The 19678-nt window shown below is 42.6% G+C and overlaps 1 protein-coding gene across 10 annotated transcripts in view; it reads right to left on the minus strand.

Moving 5' to 3' along the window:
* Positions 1-2425: 2425 nt before the first annotated feature.
* CYRIB (CYFIP related Rac1 interactor B) overlaps positions 2426-19678 on the minus strand; it is a 113921-nt gene continuing 96668 nt past the window's right edge. For 8 of the 10 annotated variants that reach the window (XM_059672291.1, XM_059672295.1, XM_059672294.1 and 5 more), the window contains 8 exons: positions 18565-18670; positions 12324-12460; positions 11240-11317; positions 9006-9122; positions 7648-7727; positions 6386-6512; positions 4952-5022; positions 2426-3137 (listed from right to left, as the gene is read on the minus strand). In XM_059672291.1, the coding sequence (XP_059528274.1) occupies positions 3074-3137; positions 4952-5022; positions 6386-6512; positions 7648-7727; positions 9006-9122; positions 11240-11317; positions 12324-12460; positions 18565-18670 (780 nt within the window). In that variant the 3' untranslated portion in view covers positions 2426-3073. Of the gene's footprint in view, positions 3138-4951; positions 5023-6385; positions 6513-7647; positions 7728-9005; positions 9123-11239; positions 11318-12323; positions 12461-18564; positions 18671-19678 lie in introns of those variants that run through there. The other 2 variants (XM_059672299.1, XM_059672300.1) reach the window with 2 other exon arrangements.

Raw genomic sequence — 19678 nt, forward strand, 5'->3', positions numbered from 1 at the left:
TTCCTCCTCCAGGCCAGGTGTGCCAGCTTTGCTCAGGGTGCTGTAGGGACCCCTTGCATCAGAATCACCCTGGGACTTTTATAGAAACTGAGTCCCTGACCTCACTCTATCTTCTGAACAATATCTTCTGAATCAGTCTCTAAAGGGAAACCTGGAAGCTTATTTTATTACTATACTTTTCCTATTTATTGAGATATTATTGACATATCACTCATAAATTTAAGGGGTACAATGTGATGATCTCATACACACATGTATTACAAAGTGATTACAAATTAGGTTAACACCTCCATCACCTCACAAAATTACCCTTTATTCTATGGTGATAACATTTAAGATTGACATTTGGGCCCTGGCTGTGTGGCTCAGTGCTTAGAGCATCGGCCCATGAACCAAAGGGATGCGGGTTCAATTCACAGTCAAAGGCACATACCTTGGTTGCAGGTTCGATCCCTGGCCACGGTCAAGAGCTGGGAGCAAGCAATCAATGTTTCACTTTCTCTGCGCCCCCTCCTTCCTTCCCTTCCCCTCTCCAAAAATTGACAGAAAAAAATATCCTTGGGTGAGGATTAATTAAAAAAAAAAAAAAGACATTTAGTTGTCAAATTAACTTGCTCTTACCATTAGAGGAGGGGTCAGCAAACTTTCTGTAAAGGGCCAGACAGTATTTTCACCTCTGAGGGCCACATGGCCCCGATCACAAGAATTCCCTTCTACTATCGTGGCACAAAAGTAGCCCAAAATGATACATAAACAAACCAATGAGGCTGTGTTCCAATAAGATTTTATTTATGGACATTAGAATTTGAATCTCTGTACTTTACACATGCCATGGAATATTGTTCTTTTGATTTTTTCCAACCTTTTAAAAACATAGAAATGCTTCTTAGTTCACAAACACAGGCAATGTGGGCAGGCTGGCCCGCAGACTAGCTGGGAACCCCGGTGCAGAGTTAGTTCTCCCCAACACGCAGGCGTGCACTGGGCTGGCGGCAGGACCACAACAGTGATCCTTGGTCCCGGCTGTGTCATTCTTGTTTATGTTTGTCCACTCAGTTCACTTGTCCTGCCTGAAATTTGTGGATGGCACAAGATCCTCAGGGTGCGGAAGGAACATCACCCATGGCCATTCTCGAGTTCTAAAGATCAAAAAAATTACCCTGAAGGACGTTATGGAGGGGGGCTGGTGGAGATACCTGTCCTAGTTGCTCCTGGCTGCCATAACGAATTCCCACGAGTGGCTTAAAGCGACAGAATTTATTCTCAGTCCTGGAAGGCAGAGTTTGAGATCAAGGTGTCCGCAGGCTTGGTACTGAGGCTGAGGGAGAATCTGGCCTGTGACGGATTCCTTGGCTGGTAGCCACACTGCACCAGCCTCCGCCTCCATCTTCACGTGGCCTCCTGCTCTGTGCCTGTCCCCTTCCTTCTTCTTACAGAGCTGACGCTAGATTTAGGGCCACTCCAATGCAGGGTGGCCTTAACTATAGACTTTAGTTTCAGCTACAAAAACCCTTTTTCCCAATAAGGTCGCATTTGCAGGTTGCAGGGGAGCATACCTTTTAGGGGGTTCACGATTTAACCCAGGACAATACTCTCAGAAGGGCCCAGAAGGACCTGGAGAATGCTATCCCCAAGGCTGGTGCTCGAAAGATCAGGTGGATGAGGGAGGAAGATGACTGGCTCAGGGCCACCCGACCAGAGCCATGGACACGGGACATGGCGTGACACAGTCTCAACAGTGAGCGCAGTGGCACCTGGGAATGGGAGAGCATGTGCTGAGCCGTGAGGCTGCGGGCTCCATCGGAAGGGCCACTGCTCCTGAGCTGCCCTATTGAGCCGGATCTGGACAGAGCCTCCAGGAGCCGCGTCCACAGTTAATGCTTTTAATAGTGTCAGAGCTTCAACACTGTCCTCATTAAAGCACCAGCCTGCGTGGACTAGACAGCCTTTAAGCAGCATCTCGCACCTGCACATTCACAGAGTAAGGTTTTAGGGCCTTGAAAGACGAACACGCTCGTTTTCTCCCACGCAGGGGATCGGGGACTTCAGCTCCTCCTGGGAAGCCCCTCACGCTCACTCCCCTCCCCGCATGAAGGCTCTTCCTCCCACTCTGCGTCCTGCTGCCCAGCTGCCCATCCCCCTCGCTCCTGGGAAACCAGACCCCGCAAGAGTGGACGTCCTGCAGTTACTCCATCCACACGAGGTAGCAAGGCTAGCAGTCCCTCATCGTTGGTCTTACTGCCCTCGGCAAGCTTACGAAAGCAATGAAAACGGGGTACACACAGACAATAAAGAGAAAAATGCTATTCAAAAGACCCAGCTCTCTCCTAAAAGGGAAATTGTGTAATGTGTACGTGCATTTCATAAAAACACAAGGGGAGAGCCCTGGACGCCTAAAACCAAACCTCAGGAAACCAGGCCACACTTAGAAAAATGAAAGCTGATTTTTATTTTATCATCAACAGCCATTCTTTAAACATGAACATGCATACGTAATACTCTACGCACACATCACAGTTTTAACGTTAGTTAATAAAGGTTAAACACACAACATACATCCTTACAAAAAGGTCAAAATGCAAACTTAAAACTTTAAACAAAAATCTTACTAATTTAAAAAAAGTTTGTGTTGGGTACCATCTGTACAACACAATTAATTTAAACATTTTCATTTGGCTGCACATGAAAAAAAGCGGCAGTAGAAAATAAAGTCATTGAGGGCTTTTAAATAGCAGAGTAGGCAGTTTTGCCATGCAGGAGAAGCAATATTAAATATTAGTTTTCAAAAAAAATCCACATTTAAAAATATTTAGTTCAAGTCATAGAATTTCTCTCAGTGGAGACCCCAATGCGATGCATGATTAGCTGCCTCAGGTGGCCTGTCTGAAAGGCAACCCCTCCAGGGTATAACTTGACTGATTTTGGCACAGAAAAGAAGTCTTAAGAACAAGAACATGATTAAAAAAGAGGGCAGAGGAACAGAGGGAAGAACTAAAGCGAGAGTAAATGAGAGAGTAATTGCAATCACTAAAAACTGTGCATCCGAGTCACTGCAGGCGCTCGCTCTGGAGTGTCATTGCAGCATGGATTTAATTTGCTTGGAGGTAGTCTCATCGTTCAAATGTTTTGTTGTGTACCTAACGGGAAGAAACACCCATTGCAGGGAATTAGAAAACACACATCATCACTGGCATCCGGCTCTACGACAAGCAGAGCGACTGGCCAGGCAACATTCTGTCAGTCAGGCCTGTCCCTTCCCGCGTCAGCTGGCTCAGGCTCCGCACTGGTCCTCCCATCGCCTTTCAGACGCAGAGCCAGCAGCTGGGAAACTGTTAGAACTGCCCTGTTGGGAAGATCTGGTTAAATTCTAAAGTAAATAATTGACTGTAACTTCTCACTCAGGAAAATTATTGTTGTTCTAACTCAGGGGTTGAAAAATTATAGCCTTTGAGCCAAATCCAACCTACTACCTATTTTCTATGGCCTGTGAGCTGAGCATATTCTTACATTTTTAAATGGTTGGGGGGGGGGGGCATCAAAATAAAAGTAATACTTCATGTTAACATGGAAATCATACGAACTGAGTTTTTAGTTTTACTGGAAAGCAGCCATACTGAGTCACTTCAGCATGGCTTATGGCTACCATCTCACTACAAACACAGTGTTGAGGAGCTGGGACAGGGCCACGTGGTCCACAGAGCCTAGATCAGTAATGGCGAACCTATGACACGCGTGTCAGAGGTGACACACGAACTCATTTTTTTGGTTGATTTTTCTTTGTTAAATGGCATTTACATATATAAAATAAATATCAAAAATATAAGTCTTTGTTTTACTATGGTTGAAAATATCAAAAAATTTCTATATGTGACACGGCACCAGAGTTAAGTTAGGGTTTTTCAAAATGCTGACACGCCGAGCTCAAAAGGTTCGCCATTACTGGCCTAGATCCCTGCTTCCTCACTGCCCTCACAGAAAGGGCAGCGGCCCTGCTCCACATACTCAGCTTCAGGACAGTCTACCTACCACATCCCGTGTCTCAGTTCTCCAGGCACCTTATTTCCAGGCAGGGGTGTTTTGCTCTAAGTTTGTAAACACAAATTAAGAATCTAAAAGGGAATCGCTAAGAGTGGTTCGTATTTTAAAAGAAGATTCATGACAGGATTCCTGTCAGAAAGAGCAGAAATCCAAGAAGCAAGCCTACTGTGTGCCAGGCGGCTCCAGGAGCTTACAAGCGAGCAGAGGAAGAGAGATAAGATGCCTGCACGCAGAAGGGTAACCTGGCTGCAAAGGAGGGAAGCCGGAGCGGGGACCGACCAGCTCGCCCAGAGGCTGCGGGCCGCAGGGCGGAGAGTGGGGATTACTGAGGGCAGTGAAAGCCAGGGCAGGACACGAAGCAGGGGAGCGATGTGTGACTTCACTGATGGTCTGAAAGGGTCGCTCTGGGCCGAGGGAGCAGAAGGAGCAGCAGAGGGACAACCGGGGTGCTGTCACGGGGTCCAGGTGACCAAAGCTCGGACCAGACGAGGAGCAATGGGAACAGGCTCCCCAGGCTTGAACATGGGTATATTGTGGAGCTATCTCAGGCAGAACGTAATGCTGTATCAATCTGCCTTATAAGAATTTCACATAGACAGCTGCTTTAAGGAACGTAGCATTTAAGCAGACACATACACAGTCTCTCCGAATTAAAGAAATGTAAACTCCATTCCTATTAAGTTCATTCCCAATCAATTTAAAAATTAAAGACATATCTGCACTCAAGTAAATGCTTAGAGAGGTAAAGAGACAAACATATGCTTCCTAGGCAGCTGAAGCAACGTTACCAATAAGAAGGGGATCTTTACATTCCTAAACGAACATTTACGTCCACAGCCTTGTGCTCCTCCCACTCTGAAGCGCGTTCTCACATGCACTGTTCTGACCCACGTGTGCACGGACATACACCCACCTGAGAGCATTGAGAAGACCTTCTACACTATTAGGAGGCTGGTCCTTAAGAACTTTGATACAACCTTTCATCTAAGGAGAAAAGACAACAGAAAAGGTGAGACATCTTTTTTTCAGCTAGCATGACTTTCAAAACAGTAATACTTACACTAGCACCACAACCACAGAACTCACACTACAGATGTAATTACTCTTAAACAGAAAAAAAAAATATCTACTCAAGTCTTATTATTTTCAGTTTGTCAAACAAAAATTTTTTTGTCAGCTTGCTTTTCTTTTTCTTTTTTTAAATTTTTTAAAAATTGTTTTATTGCTTAAAGTATTACAAAGAGTATTCCATATGTCTCCTTTTTCCCCCCCGCCCTTAATAATCCCCCGGCTTCCCCTACCCCCCCCCCAGTGTCTTCAAAATTTTTTAAGAACCAACTCAGTCAACCTGAAGCGCCACCAATGAGAAAGCCCGGGTGAGCTAAGGAAGGACTTCCTAAGGGTGCTGAGTGGCCTTTAAAGGATGACACACACACACTGGCACGGAAAGGAGGCCCCTCCAGGTAGACACCCCTGGCAACGTGGGCTCAAAATCCCCAAATCCTGCTCACCATTCACGAGCCATTGTACGATTTAATTTCCCTAAACTTCCTTTCTCTTAGGAGTATTTTCTGAGGTAAATGAAAGATTAAGTGAAAAATTCCTGGGACACAGGAATCACTCAATAAATGAACTCACTTCTCTTTCCATATGATGGGCACTAATGAAGGCAGCCAGCAATCCAGACAGGAGGTGCTGAGAGCCTGCCCCGCTGGGAAAGGGAACCGGAAGACAATTCCCACCCAGCCCTGGTTATAATTCTGATGAACCAGATGTGAGAGGGCGAGGAGAGAAGTTACAAAACAGAGAAACCCAGGCCAGAGCCCCAGATTATTAGAACTGGAGGAGGGAAATGCATGGTCTTCACCTTCATTCGCTGCAGCACCTTTACTGGCGCTTCATATACAGGTGGGGCAAAAGTAGGCCTACAATCGTCCGCATGGAAAATAATGCAATTAACTAATAATTAATACAGAATAGACTCTGTGTTTCGTGTAATTATAAAGCGAAATCTACTTTTACCCCACCCTGCATATGTAGATATAAATCTTTTGTCTGAAATGGCCTTTGGTCAAGAGAATGAAGGATACAATTTTTTCTTATGTCTGATTATTTATGTTGCCCAATATGCAGGAGTGTGAGGTTTCCCTACAAGGACGTGCTCTAAACGACAATACTCCTCCAGTCATTCTCCCGCTGGTACAAAGGCTGTAGGAGCACCACCCGAGGAGGCCAAGGGCCCCCGGGTCACAGACGAACGGTGCTGCCTGCCGGCTCTTAACGTGGAAAAGCCTCTGGCTTTCGGTTATAGCAAGTGTTGGGAATTACATAAAACAAGGCCACTTACATCAATTTTTGAGGTTTTGGCAAATGCTCCCACGGGATGTACATGGTCATAGAGTATGATGACGCCCACCATTACCCTCAAGCAGAACGACACTGTCTCTTCGTTTGTGAACCTGCTTCTGTATTCCCTGGAGGGCAGAGAAGACACGATGCACGAGGCTCATCACAAATGAATGAGCTGATTCAACTCTCAAGCTGATGCGGGAAGACGCACTGTTAACCTGTAAGAGGTGCTAACATGAAGCCGCCCCTCTCCCCTGCAATGGCGCTCCCAGACAGGTGTGTGCAGCAGTCAGCACTTTCCTCCCATGGGCTCTCCATGCACCTGAGTTTACTGCCCATTCTGCTAGCAGAGATCAGACCATTTTTGAGAAACCCCAAGTAGCCCCAAGTAAAGGTTTGGGAATAAGTGCTATCACCAATATGATGAAAAAAGTCACTAGCTTAACAGAGCGAGTGTGTCTGGGCTGATTTATCTAAACACATTACTGTATTAGTGGATTTTAATTCTCCAAAATTTGATTGTATTATTCTCTCATTTGTCCATATAAAAGGCATCATGTCCCAGCAGAAGGAGTCCCAGCCCGGGATGAAGGGTCCAGGCGCGTGTGGGGTCGGTCACTGTGCACAATCCCTTCACTCCCCAGGCCTCACTCTCCTAAGCGAGGAGGAAGAGAGGAAGGAGGGCGATAGCCGCCCTCTTGCTTGTAAGGTTTTCCTGGGAGGCGGCATACAGAATAGGACTTTGGAAAATGCAGAGCTCCACTAAAACGACAGTTATCTAGTAAGACCATATATTCAGGAATCCGGGTGGAGTCTTTCTGCCTATGACCACATGTGGCAGACATCCTGAACGGTGTGAGAGGAGAAACCCAGTAGGGGACTCAGGCGAGTGGTGAGAAAATGAAGACTGAGAACTCATACTGAGAAAAAGGGGTTAGCAGAAGAATAAAGGAGAGAGAATGTATGAAAAGCAACACTGAAAGAGCGTTAAAACTCCTCCCCTTCGCCCCAAAGCACCACAAAAATCTCCATTAGGAAGAGTCTGAGTTAGTCTTGCTGGTCTCAGGCACCTTGAAAGCAGCTGGACTGACACTTAACCAGAAGTTCCATGAAGCTGCCAAGTTATTTTAATTTTGCTCACATATTACACTGGTTACTTGGGATCGCCTTAATTCCCACCTTACAATTAAGACATGTTCCCATCTGGACAACCATCCCACAGGATTATGAAAGTGAGAGACCAGCCGACACGATACTCACGGCGTTTCCAGCATGACTCTGCACACGCTGGCCATGGTGCTCAGACAGTCCGTGGTATTTTCTATGGGTAAGTTTTTATTCTGTAAAGGTGCACGGAGAACAAAAAGAGTAAAAGTGAATTAGCACATAGATGTAAGATAAAACCTAGCATAACATGAAAAATTGGCAACTTTAATATTCGGTTTCTACTTTTAATTTTGTAAAAAATGCACTAGATTCTAGGTACTGCTCTAAGCTCTGGGGATACAGCTACCAGCTAGGCAGCCAAGGCCTCCCTCCTGAGAGGCGTGTAAACTGGGGCTGGTGGAAAGAGCGCAGCCAACAGACGGGGGCCTGGAGGCTCGGAGCTAGGTGGATTTCATTTCGAGGGAACTGGGAAGTCACTACAAACATGTAGAGCAGAGGAAGGAAATGAGGTTTCTGTTTTAAGAAGACTCTGCTGCTCTTTGGAGAAAGGACTATAATGGGCAAGAGTTCTTATAATGGAATAAGAACAGTCAGAACATGACTGCAGTAATCCAGGTGAGAGGGAGGTGGGCTCATGTGGAGAGGTAGCAAGAGAGGGGTTCAGTTTTCAAATTCAGCATTTATTTTGGAGCCAATAAGACTGTCTGATGGGGTGGACAGAAGGGGTAAGATAAAGAAAGGAATTAGGATAATAAGCCATAGTTATTTGTATAGGACCTTGGAGATACTGTGGGTTCGGTTCCAGACAACCACAAGAAAGCGAGCCATACTCTTTTGACTGGTGGGAGGTCTTGTCTTCAATTTGTAAAGAATGCAATATTTGTGAAGTGCAGTAAAGTGACGCATAATAAAACAAGATCTGCCTTTACAGTGGTACTCTTTTTTTTTTTTTTTAAATGTCTTTATTGATTTTAGAGAGAGAAGAGAGAGGAAGAAACATCAATGGAAGAGAATCAACATCAATCAGCTGCCTCCTGCACACCCTATAACAGGAATCAAGCCCTCAACCTGGGCATGTTCCCTGATCGGGAATCGAACCACTGATCTCTTGGTGCGTGGGTCGACCCTCGGCCAGTGAGCAACACCAGCTGGGCTACAGTGGAACTCTCAACTGAGACAGGAGAGACTGGGTCAAAGGCAGGGTTGGGGGAAAATCAAGACTTTGGTTTGGTCACAATTCCATTGGAGTGTCAACCATACACCCAGAGGGAGGCTGCAAACAGGTAGGTCCTTGTGCACATGTGGGCCTCAGGGAAGGGGGCAGCACTCAGTGCACATATCTGGGAGTCTCCCAGCTTAGAGCTGGTATTTAGAGTCTCAGGGCGTGCTGGGACCATCATGTCCGCAGACAGGCAGAGGAGCGCCACAGAGAAATTCCAGGCAATGCTTACCTCTGATACAAATTTTGTTGTGGCATCACTTAAGGTTTTCAGCATCGGGGTTGCCTCGGCATAAAACAAAGACATTCGATTTGCCAGTTCATTATTTACTTCATTTTCTCCTTCTGCCTGCATGGAAAATAAGAGCACCTGACCATCAGCTCAGAGATGATTACATAGGGTCTCATTTGTACAAGACTGAGGCAGTGTTGTCTCATTCATGCTTGCGAAATTAGTTTAGTAAATACTCTTAAACTATATTTTAGACTTTCAAGTAGTCTTCAAAAATAAAGATTTAAAAATGACAACAAGAATTTTTTTTTTAAATAACCTCTTTAAAAAATACAGAGTGGGACAAAAGTAGGTTTACAGTTGTTCTTATGAGAAAAAATACACTAATAATAATACAAAAAAAGCTCTTTTTGCATAATCACAAATGTAAATCTACTTTGCCCCACCCTGTATTTTAAATGATATTAAGCAGTGAAATAACCACTGGGAACACACAAGCATCCACAATAGCATGGAGGGTGAGAGAGACTAAGTTAGACCAGAAGAAACCAAAATGGACTCATAGAAGGGTTGGGCTTTGGTTCACCCAGTCGATGCAAGTGTATTTCCCCGTAACTGAATGCGTTCAGGGTACTCAGAGGCCGCAACTAGTGGAAGACAGGCTGGGAAGGAAGGTGGGGTGGGACATGGAGGGCCTTAAATGCTGCCTAACATCTTATCTGTGACGGTGAACCATGTAAAGCGTCAGAGGAAAGGAATGACAACATCCGTGTTCTAAAGAAAGCTAACTGATGACCGTGGGCAGAGTGCACCATAGAATAAAAAGCCTGCAGGTCAGACAATGAGCTCTCCGGCATCAGAATGACTGCTGAAAGGAAAGTGCGAGGGGCTTTCACCTGGGATGCAGAGTTACCAGATGACACGGGGAAACGCTTGGAAAGATGCTTCACTCGACAAGGACCGGGCTGACATAACTATTGACGGCGAATGACAGTGAAAGGTGACTGATGTCTCTGGCCTTGAGGGATGGCTTTCACAGAGCACTGAGTGTTTTGCTTTTACTTATTTGCAGGTGATACGGTGATCTCACAGCAGGAACTGGGCTCCGCACAATCTAACTAATGCAAAGGCACAGCTGCTTCTTGGAAAAGAGATCTTTCCCCAGCCCAGGACCTGTCTTAGGAGCAACCACCTCATAAAACACTCATTCAATAAAAAAGGAAAAAAAAAAAGAATGGTGTCTTTTGGTATTTTTTAACCTCTGATGCCACTCAGCATCTTTACATATTTATGTAGTATTTCTTTATTAAACCAGCTACTAGAGCAGCGGTTCTCAACCTGTGGGTCGCGACCCCTTTGGCGGTCAAACGACCCTTTCACAGGGGTCGCCTAAGGCCATCCTGCATATCAGATAGTTACATTACGATGCATAACAGTAGCAACATTACAGTTATGAAATAGCAACGAAAATAATTTTATGATTGGGTCACAACATGAGGAACTTTATTTAAAGGGCCAGAAGGTTGAGAACCACTGTACTAGAGGCTAGGGCTGATCCTAGAAATTTCTCTCTTTTCCACACAAGGTAGGCCCTCAACATACCGAGAAAAAGCTATTTCTTCAAATTTAAGGTTTTACTCATGACAGACATCTGACTCCTTGGCGGTAGAAAGGGTATGAAACCGCTAAGAGGAGGAGGAATCCAGAGGCTCACAAGCCTGAAGAAGGCAGAAGCGGTGCTCTGCTAGGCAGGAGCAGGCACAGAAGCCACTCCCTCAGCCAGCCAGACGCAGAGCCCATGACTCCAAGGCCACACTCTCCCCTCTGCCAGCATCAGTACTACTCCCCTCCCAGGGCTGGTTCCTCCTCGGAGTATTCCATTCGATGAATATGGGGACAAACTCAAAAGCACCAATTCACAAATTGTTATGTCGTTAAAATGAGACTACACAGAGAAATCCGGTATTAATGTCACACAGACAAAAAATAATTTTATTGTAGTCGTAGGAATTTAAGGGAAAAAGTGTGTATGTGTGTGTGGGGCGGGGGGGCAGGTTGTTCAATACCATATGGTTTCCTACATTTTGCTCTTTCTTCCCACACCTGTGGTTGCCCACAGCTTACTTACTAGCTTTAATTTTATCAGAATGAATGAGCAAATGAACAAATAAAAGAAGAACTTGAACTGAGAGATGAGTTATTATTACCACCCCTAATTCAATGTGTTAACTTACTGGAACGTTATTAATCCGCATACGACTCAATGTTCTTCTATAATAGCTGAAATCATTCTGTATGGCAGGATTTGTCATCTAAAGAAGACAGTTGTGAAAGAAAAATGGAGTAGGTACTAAATGACACTGAAAAAATTAAGTGAAAATCTACTAAATACAGTTTTAACTAACGAAGTAGCAGTCCCAATTTGTAATAACATTTTAACAAATAAAACTGGTATCACCAAGATGGCTTTTTTGACACATATCATGTTCACAATGCAGTCGGTCCCCAATGAACATATAAAATGTACAGATTGTTTTTCAGTCGTGGTCAATAAGTTTCCCTTCTTTTCCTCAATAATTTCACGTAATATACTAAAAGGTGGTTTGCCAAAACATAAGACGAAAAGAAGAAAAACTCTGGAGGCACTTGCTTTGGAATTACACCAGAAGTATGCATACATGGTCAACAGGACAATCTCCAGACTGACTAACATTTTGTATGTAAATCATCTGTGCTCCGAATGTTAATAAAAGAGAACAATTGTCTAAGATTTCATCATAAAACGCTGAAGTTAGAAATCCTGCTCTTCCATTTTCCAGGCAAGGTATCCGAGACCCTGAGAAGTCAAAGGGTCTGCTCCCAGCTGGCTACTGTGCAGGGCCCAACGTGGAAGTCAGTCTCCTGCTGGGAGAGATAATGCTTGTTTCTACTCACACTCCTCCAACAGTAGGAGGTAGCAGACAGGCAGGTAGGTAGGTATATAGACAGGTAAATTGAAGGGGTTGGAAATACCTGAACATTTTTACATAAAAGAAAATTGAGATAAACTGGGTGAGCAGAAAGGAAAAAAAATATATCAGAAAAGGTCAATATTCCTTCAAAGACCTTTTTAAAATGAAGTTAAATGAAGGCTGAATATTGGGTAATGTGCTATGCGTGTATCAAAAGACATGCCATAATTTTTATATCCAGTTTTCCATTTTTGCTAAGGACATCAGACATCACTTAAGCACATTTCAGCTAGGTCTCCAGGCGTCCCTCCTGGTGCTCTTTGAAGGACTCATGCTTTCATACAGTCAAGGCCAGCAGGAATCCTACCTTGAGTTCATCAAACCGGAGTGTGAAATGAAGGATTTCAGCAAACTGCTTAGCGAGAGCCTGCTCTCGCTCTAGGTGCTGGGTGGGAGAGTATGGGGTACTTGTCAAGGCTCCCAGAAGACCTCTTAATGCTGCTTCTAAAGAAAAAAAAGATTTAAATGTTGTTTGTATCTTGTGATATTTGTTAATTAGAAAGTGAACAATTTATAAATGTTGTGATTTCAAATCCCATGAAATTAAGTTCTCTTTAAAATCCAGATCATCTAGCCGAAGCCGGTTTGGCTCAGTAGATAGAGCGTCGGCCTGCGGACTGAAAGGTCCCAGGTTCGATTCCGGTCAAGGGCATGTACCTGGGTTGCGGGCATATCCCCAGTAGGAGATGTGCAGGAGGCAGCTGATCGATGTTTCTCTCTCATCGATGTTTCTAACTCTCTATCTCTCTCCCTTCCTCTCTGTAAAAAATCAATAAAATATATTTTAAAAAATTAAAAATAAATTAAAAATAAAATCCAGATCATCTAAATACAATCACGCAAATTGATATTATTTAACAGAATAAAAACCTTAGAGAGACTAATTCAGTTTTGTAATCTATAAACTCAAATTCAAAGTAATGCAAAATGTAATCTGAATACCAGGATCAGAGAGCACCCTTTACACTACATTTACCAATCTGCAGAGTTGTCGGTTATGAAATGTCACTGTTACCTACAGCTAAGTAACTTCTACAGTGGCCTTGTGTCCACACGGTCAAATCTGTCCATGGCTATGAACGAAGGACCAACTTCTCATACTTTGAATTTGCTGCTTATTTATAAACAGAAACTGCTTTCTTTAAGTTACTTAAGGAAACAAAATCTTTGATTTAATAATTAGCTGAGTTTAAGAAAAATGGTCCCTTTAAAATACGTGCTACTTTTGGAATCCCAAGTTAATAAATACTGTGTTTAAAAATGTAAATAGTTCATTCAAAAAAGTGATAGAAATTACACTAGTTTAGATTACAGAATCAAAAAACAATGCTAGATTCTATTCCGGAAAAAAAAAAAGCTTAGAGTCAGATGGTGATCGGAAATTAATGAATAAATGTCAGGTCAATAAACAAATATTTCTTAATGATAATAAATTTATGTTAGATCATCAACCCTTAACTTAAAAAAATACCAGCTCTACTATTCATGTAGACTTAATGGTGAACCAACACCCATCCTGTGAGCTTAACCCACTCTCTCGTTTAACTTTCAGCATCAATTCTGACATGGGTATCACGTGGATAAACTGAGTTTCAAAGAGATTAGAGCCCAAAATTGTAGCTAGTAAATGCCAGGTGTTTCTGACTTTACAGCCCTAGTCTTTCTACCACATTAAGCTGTCTCTCAAATAAAGCAGCATTCTACCTAGCCATCTGTAACCTCATAAAATATTAATCTGATTACTACCAATCGAACATACTTCTTATGTATCTATTATGTGCCAGATACTGGGCTAGATACTACAGACATTATCTGTCATCCACACAATAACTCCAAATGGTAGATAGTATCCTTTTTATAATAAGTCAAAAAAACCATATTGACTGTCTACTATGTGCCAGGCACTAGAGAAACAGGGATGAAGGTAGTCAGCTCCCTATGGCCACAAGGAGCCTGAATATATAGAGAAGAAAGAGAAATTATTACATTTGTGATGTGTGTTAAGAAGAAATACACGGTATAATGAAAAGGTATAAAAATAGGACCTCACCTAGTTGAAGTTCAGAAAAAGACCTCCCTGAGTAAGTGACATCTGAGCTGAGAATGGATCGTCCACTAAGGATAAGGAAGAGTGTGCAAACAAACAAGGCCGGGACCAGAGCATGACATAGTACTCATACTGCAATACCAATACCAGCGGATAGAGCACGTGGAGATTAAAACAATCTCTCTCTATATATAAAAGGCCAATATGCAAAGTGTCCCTCCAACCATCCGATGTCGCTATGATACGCATTGACCACCATGGGGTAAACGCTCAACGCAGGAGCTACTGTGACATGCACTGGCCATTTACAAAGAAACAGCACTGTGGACCTGGTGCCAACAAAGCAACACTTGGCTTCCCCCAAGTGGAACACAGGCCCCACCACCACCCTGGAGTGACACCCCACCAAATTGCAGCCAATCCTGCTGAGGCCCCATGGCACAAAATGCGGCCCATAGCCCAGCCCCAGCCCAGAAACAGTCGCTGTGGGTGCCTGTTAATGACGTCACATAGCAATGCCCGGCTTCCTCTCCCTAGCAACTAGCCTCCTTGCAGTTTCTTCAGCCCAGGAACACGACTTGCTTTATAGCCAGGTGGAAACATTTCACACTTTAACCAAATGTCTGTGAAGCGTTTTCCCGTGTCTCATCTCATTTGATCCTCACAGAATTCCTGGAATAGGTAGATAGGAGACTCCGTAGAATCCTATTTTATTTTCATTAGCCGGAAAACGGAGATTTAGAAAGTTTAGAAACTTGGCCCAACTGAAAAGAAGTAAGAAATGGTGGAACTTGAAAATGACTTCAGGTTTTCTCACTGTGCAGAATACAGTCAAACACTGCTATAGTTAAATATTTCACCCTTTGTTCTCCCTGCATGATCTATAATAATAATCTGCTTCATGTTGATATTTACTGCTGTGTTGCTGACAATTACCTGAAGAGAAGTTGGGATACTTCACTGGGCTAGAAAAAGTTTAGCTAAATCAGAAAGTAGGTCTAATTAAGCAAGTTCATCTATATATATAAAGCTCTCGCTGGCGCCAATTGCACATGTGTGTTTCCATCTGTCATTGTTGACCGTGAATTTGGTTGACCCTTCTATTATAGAGAAAGGGCGAATAGTGATATTAAAACATTTCTTCTAATTAATTTCCTTTCAATGTGCACAAATTTGTGCACCAGGCCTCTAGTATGCACATAATGTGTGTGCCATATGAAGCATCCTGGCCTTGTCATCCTGATATCCCTGGATAAACTATGTAAGCAGGGGCATTACAGGTTAGCATTTAAATTCTCCACCTCACCTGCAGTGTGGAGAATGGATTGTAGGCCTATGGCTGGCTCATAGAGCTGAAACATGGATATGAAAAATCAATTAAGAGGAATAACATTTTTTGGCTACTCTGAAAAATGGTTTATTTCTCCCAAGATTCATTCTGTGTGCCAACATTAATGTAAGTAGAAAGCAAAGTTTGAGAGAGATGAGAGCAGGAAAAACCACTTAAGAAAACACACCCACCAATATTATAAAAAAACTGGACTGTTACCAAAAAAATTTGCATTTACTAGATTTTATAAAGTCTCAGGGTTAATTTCAGCATTCAAAGCACTCTACCACTCTGGTAGATAGGAGACATTGCCCCCTAGCAATGGAATCAAGTCACATGGCTGAGTTCGGATGGCCAATGAACTTAAGAGAACTTCTATGCATGGCTGAAGCTCAGGGCCAAGAAGGGAAGGCCCCTGCAGAAAGTTCCCCTTGAGAGACAAGAGCCATTTAATCTCACCAACTGCCATCCACCTACTATCAAAGACCAGTCACTGAATCCTCAGAAGAGAACCCAAAGGATGTGGTCTGTGGGGGATTTAAGACAGCCAGCCAAGAGACATGACCGTAATTACTGTGGGCACTTTGGGACCTTTTAATAGATTTTGGTAAATTTAGCCCAGTGACAAGGACTCAACGTGGTGCATAAACTCACTCATTATGACCCTTGGACGTGGTCCCTGTAATAAGTCCCTGGAACAGAGGAAGACCAAGGAGAGACAACACAGTTTGTCTACTGTCTGATCACGTAACCTCCCTCAGGTTATGTCTCAACCAGGAAGACCTGACACCAACAACCAAGAACAGGGTGTTTCCCAGGCCAGCAAGGGTAAGGGCTATGGACAAAGCTCAGTATCTTCCAAATTATTCAGTGACCCCTTCCCTGTCCCTCCATAAATAAGCCACAAGGGATCAAGGTCCCTCTTCTGGAATGCACCCGTGGTATATCTGCAGTACACAGGCCAAGCCACCCTTTCCTTGAGATTGCAGAATGCTGAAGGACCATGCTCATTTGATGCTTGTGTGGTACTCTGTGTGTTGTCTGTGGTGTTTATCCTCATCTCTGGCTCAACAGTGAGGCAGGAAGAGAAGAGACTAGAGAGGTTTAGTGGACATAAAGCAGAAGACTCAACAGACTGGAGGGCCAGACAGGATACTAAAGTTCAGAGAATTTAAGTGATGTGGCCAAGACCACACAGCTAACAAACCAGAATTCAAACATAGGCCATTATGCCACCAAAACCTAAAATCCATTTATTGCTTCTCCTAAATACCCAACACCCATTTGATATAGCAGTTATGTATATTCATTAATGCATCATTCATTCAACAAACATTGAGTTGCTATGACAGGCAAGCAAAGATATGCATCCTGTAAGCAAAAAAACTGGAAACATTACTAGTCAGGTTACTGGACAAGACATGAGGAGTAAGCCATCAGATCTTAAATGCATACTTTGCTCTTAACTTTACAGAGGTCCCCAGAGTACCATGATGAAGGCTCAAGGCTTCCAGGTGACAGCATGGAAATTGATGCTCTTTGCTATTTATTACCTGTGTTACCAAATGCCTCTGCTGAAATGGAACACAGCACCCATGATGAACCCATACCAGGAGCCTGATTCAATTCCAGTAGATAAAACATAAGAAAACATGCAAGCCTGACTGGTTTGGCCTTTTTTATAATTATTCTTTTCTGGTTGGTAAATGTTGAGACTAGAACGAGCCTTAATAAGACGAGTGCACCATCTAAAGCAATTCAACTATAAATGCAGACAGAAACCAGCAGCACAGAAAACTCTCTAAATATGAAGGAGTCATAACCACCACGATTACAAGACCAAGGCCTGTGGTCTGAAGCTACCAAGCTACAGACTATGTAGATATTTGACTGAAAGGCAAATGGCGTGAAAGAGCTGACTGCTGTGCTTGGGAAAATAAATTACAATTCTTATCTTTAGTAAGAAAAGGATAATTTACCGAATACTTCTATCTCAACTATTACTTGTCTTCACATTTAACAGTGCATACTGTATCTAAGAAAAATAGCAATTCTCTTATTGTTTTAAAAACATAGGTGTTTTTTTTAAAAAAAGAACTCCCACTTTAAAGGAAAAGTTACAAACACAAATGGCCAAGTAGCTAATATAAAAGAATATGAAAAGCAAGATATAAAAACTAGGAAGCCATGGGAACCTACTAAATTAGAAAGCACATGCTCTACGTAATAAACAGAGATGCTTGTCACTTAGCTCCGGCCAACTGAATGCAGATCAGCTGACCAACTGGTGCCTACGCTACTGATTTTATTAAGCAACTGGAGACTTAACAACAAAACACAAACAGTTACCACTTTTAAACCTGGCATCTGATGAGGAATTTTTTTAAACTATGGCCCAAAGAAATCACATCTCAGGCCTAAACTTAGCTCATGAGTTTGACTCCTATCTTAAAGCACGGTTTCTTACCAAATTGCACACATTCATTTAAAATACATAACATGTTTATGAGATTCAAAACTCAAAACTATATAAAATGTGTCATGAACTTCAATTTAAGTTTTTCAAATTTCAGACATACCTATCCTGCTCCTCCCGTATGGCCACAATTTCACACAGAAAGCCCTTCCAAGGTACAGCTTTCAAATTACACCAGCAGCTCGATGTCTAGATCTTACTTTGGCCACTTCTCCAAAGAAGGGAATTCCAACTGTGTTTACTGGTTGTAGTGAAGGCACAACTCGGATCTCACAGTAGCTTTTCCCATTGGCTCCCTAGTGCTCAACTTGTAGTTTTAGATACATGAACTAACTGATCCTAATCAGCAATAATTTTAAGAACATCAAAATCTAAATATTCCAGAGTCTATGGATAAGTTCCTGCATGTGGGAGAAGGTTTGCTGGAGAGAACTTCTACCAAGAGGTTTCTCTCGCTAGTATCCTTTTTACTGCATTGAAATCAGAGCTTTCCTTATGGAATAATGTGTCGAAGACAACAGTCTAAATAAAGACGTAGGTTTATGCTGAAATATCCTACAGTCTAACAAACTTGCTTCACATATGTAGCACATTAATATAGCAATGTGAACATAAAATACTCTAAATTACTTCTGGTGGCATCAATAAATGTATTTTTCACTAGGGAAGTCATAATTACAAAACTTTCAACTTACCTAACCTCTGAGAAAATTCATAAAATTTCTTTAATTTGCCTACTAGTGGGACAACAGCACCCCATGCCTTCTCTTGTAACTTCTCATCTGCTGGATGCTGGATGGCCTTCAAAATCCAAAGGGAAAAAAAAAAAGTTGAGTTCTAAAAGTCACAGCAGCATTCTTTTTACATTAAAATATATGTCTTAGCAAATGTTGGAAACCCTGGTACAATCTATAAAATACAGAATAATGGACCCAGAAATGCTGAGAGCGGGCCTTCTCAACTCCCTGGATACTTAACCCTATCATAACACACTTTTAGTTATCCTTGCAATGGACATGGATATAATGAACTAGGATGACACAATACATGCTTGTTAAATATATTATGCCTTGATACCTTTTAGAGCCACAAAAAGAAACCGTTGCCATAACCGGTCTGGCTCAGTGGATGGAGCATCGGCCTGCGGACCGAAGGGTCCCAGGTTTGATTCCGGTCAAGGGCATGTGCCTTGGTTGCAGGCACATCCCCAGTGGGAGGTGTGCAGGAGGCGGCTGATCGATCTTTTTCTCTCAATGTTTCTCTCTCATCGATGTTTCTAGCTCTCTATCTCTCTCCCTTCCTCTCTAAAAAATCAATAAAATATATATTAAAAAAAAGAAAAGAAACCATTTATATTGTTTTGCATATCACAGACAGGCTTTCTTAGCAGTTTTCTTTCAAAAAATTATTTTAGTAAAATAAAAAGAGGCAAAAAAGTTAGGTAATGAATGAAATAAGATGCCAACTGTGGAACAGGGTATGAAACTTTGAATAATTCCAATTCCAGGGTCCAAAGTAGCTTTAGGAGACTTACCAAATTAAGAACCAAATCAACCTGAAAGAAGGGATTCAAAAATTGTCACACTTATTTCCTATAACTAAAAAATACTATTCTGGAATCCAAGTTTTCTTGGGTTTTCCCGAATAAGAAGGTAAAAAATAGTTTCAAATCGGAAAGGGGAGGAAATAAACCACAATCTAGAGACCCTAATATAATATAAAGCCTTTCTCTATGCCCAGTCCTTCAAACCACTAGGCAATCTTTTATTAATTTAGAGGGTTCTTCCCAAAGAAATGTATTTTCTTGTT

This window comes from Myotis daubentonii, chromosome 17 (assembly GCF_963259705.1).
Source record: "Myotis daubentonii chromosome 17, mMyoDau2.1, whole genome shotgun sequence".
Lineage (NCBI taxonomy): Eukaryota > Metazoa > Chordata > Mammalia > Chiroptera > Vespertilionidae > Myotis > Myotis daubentonii.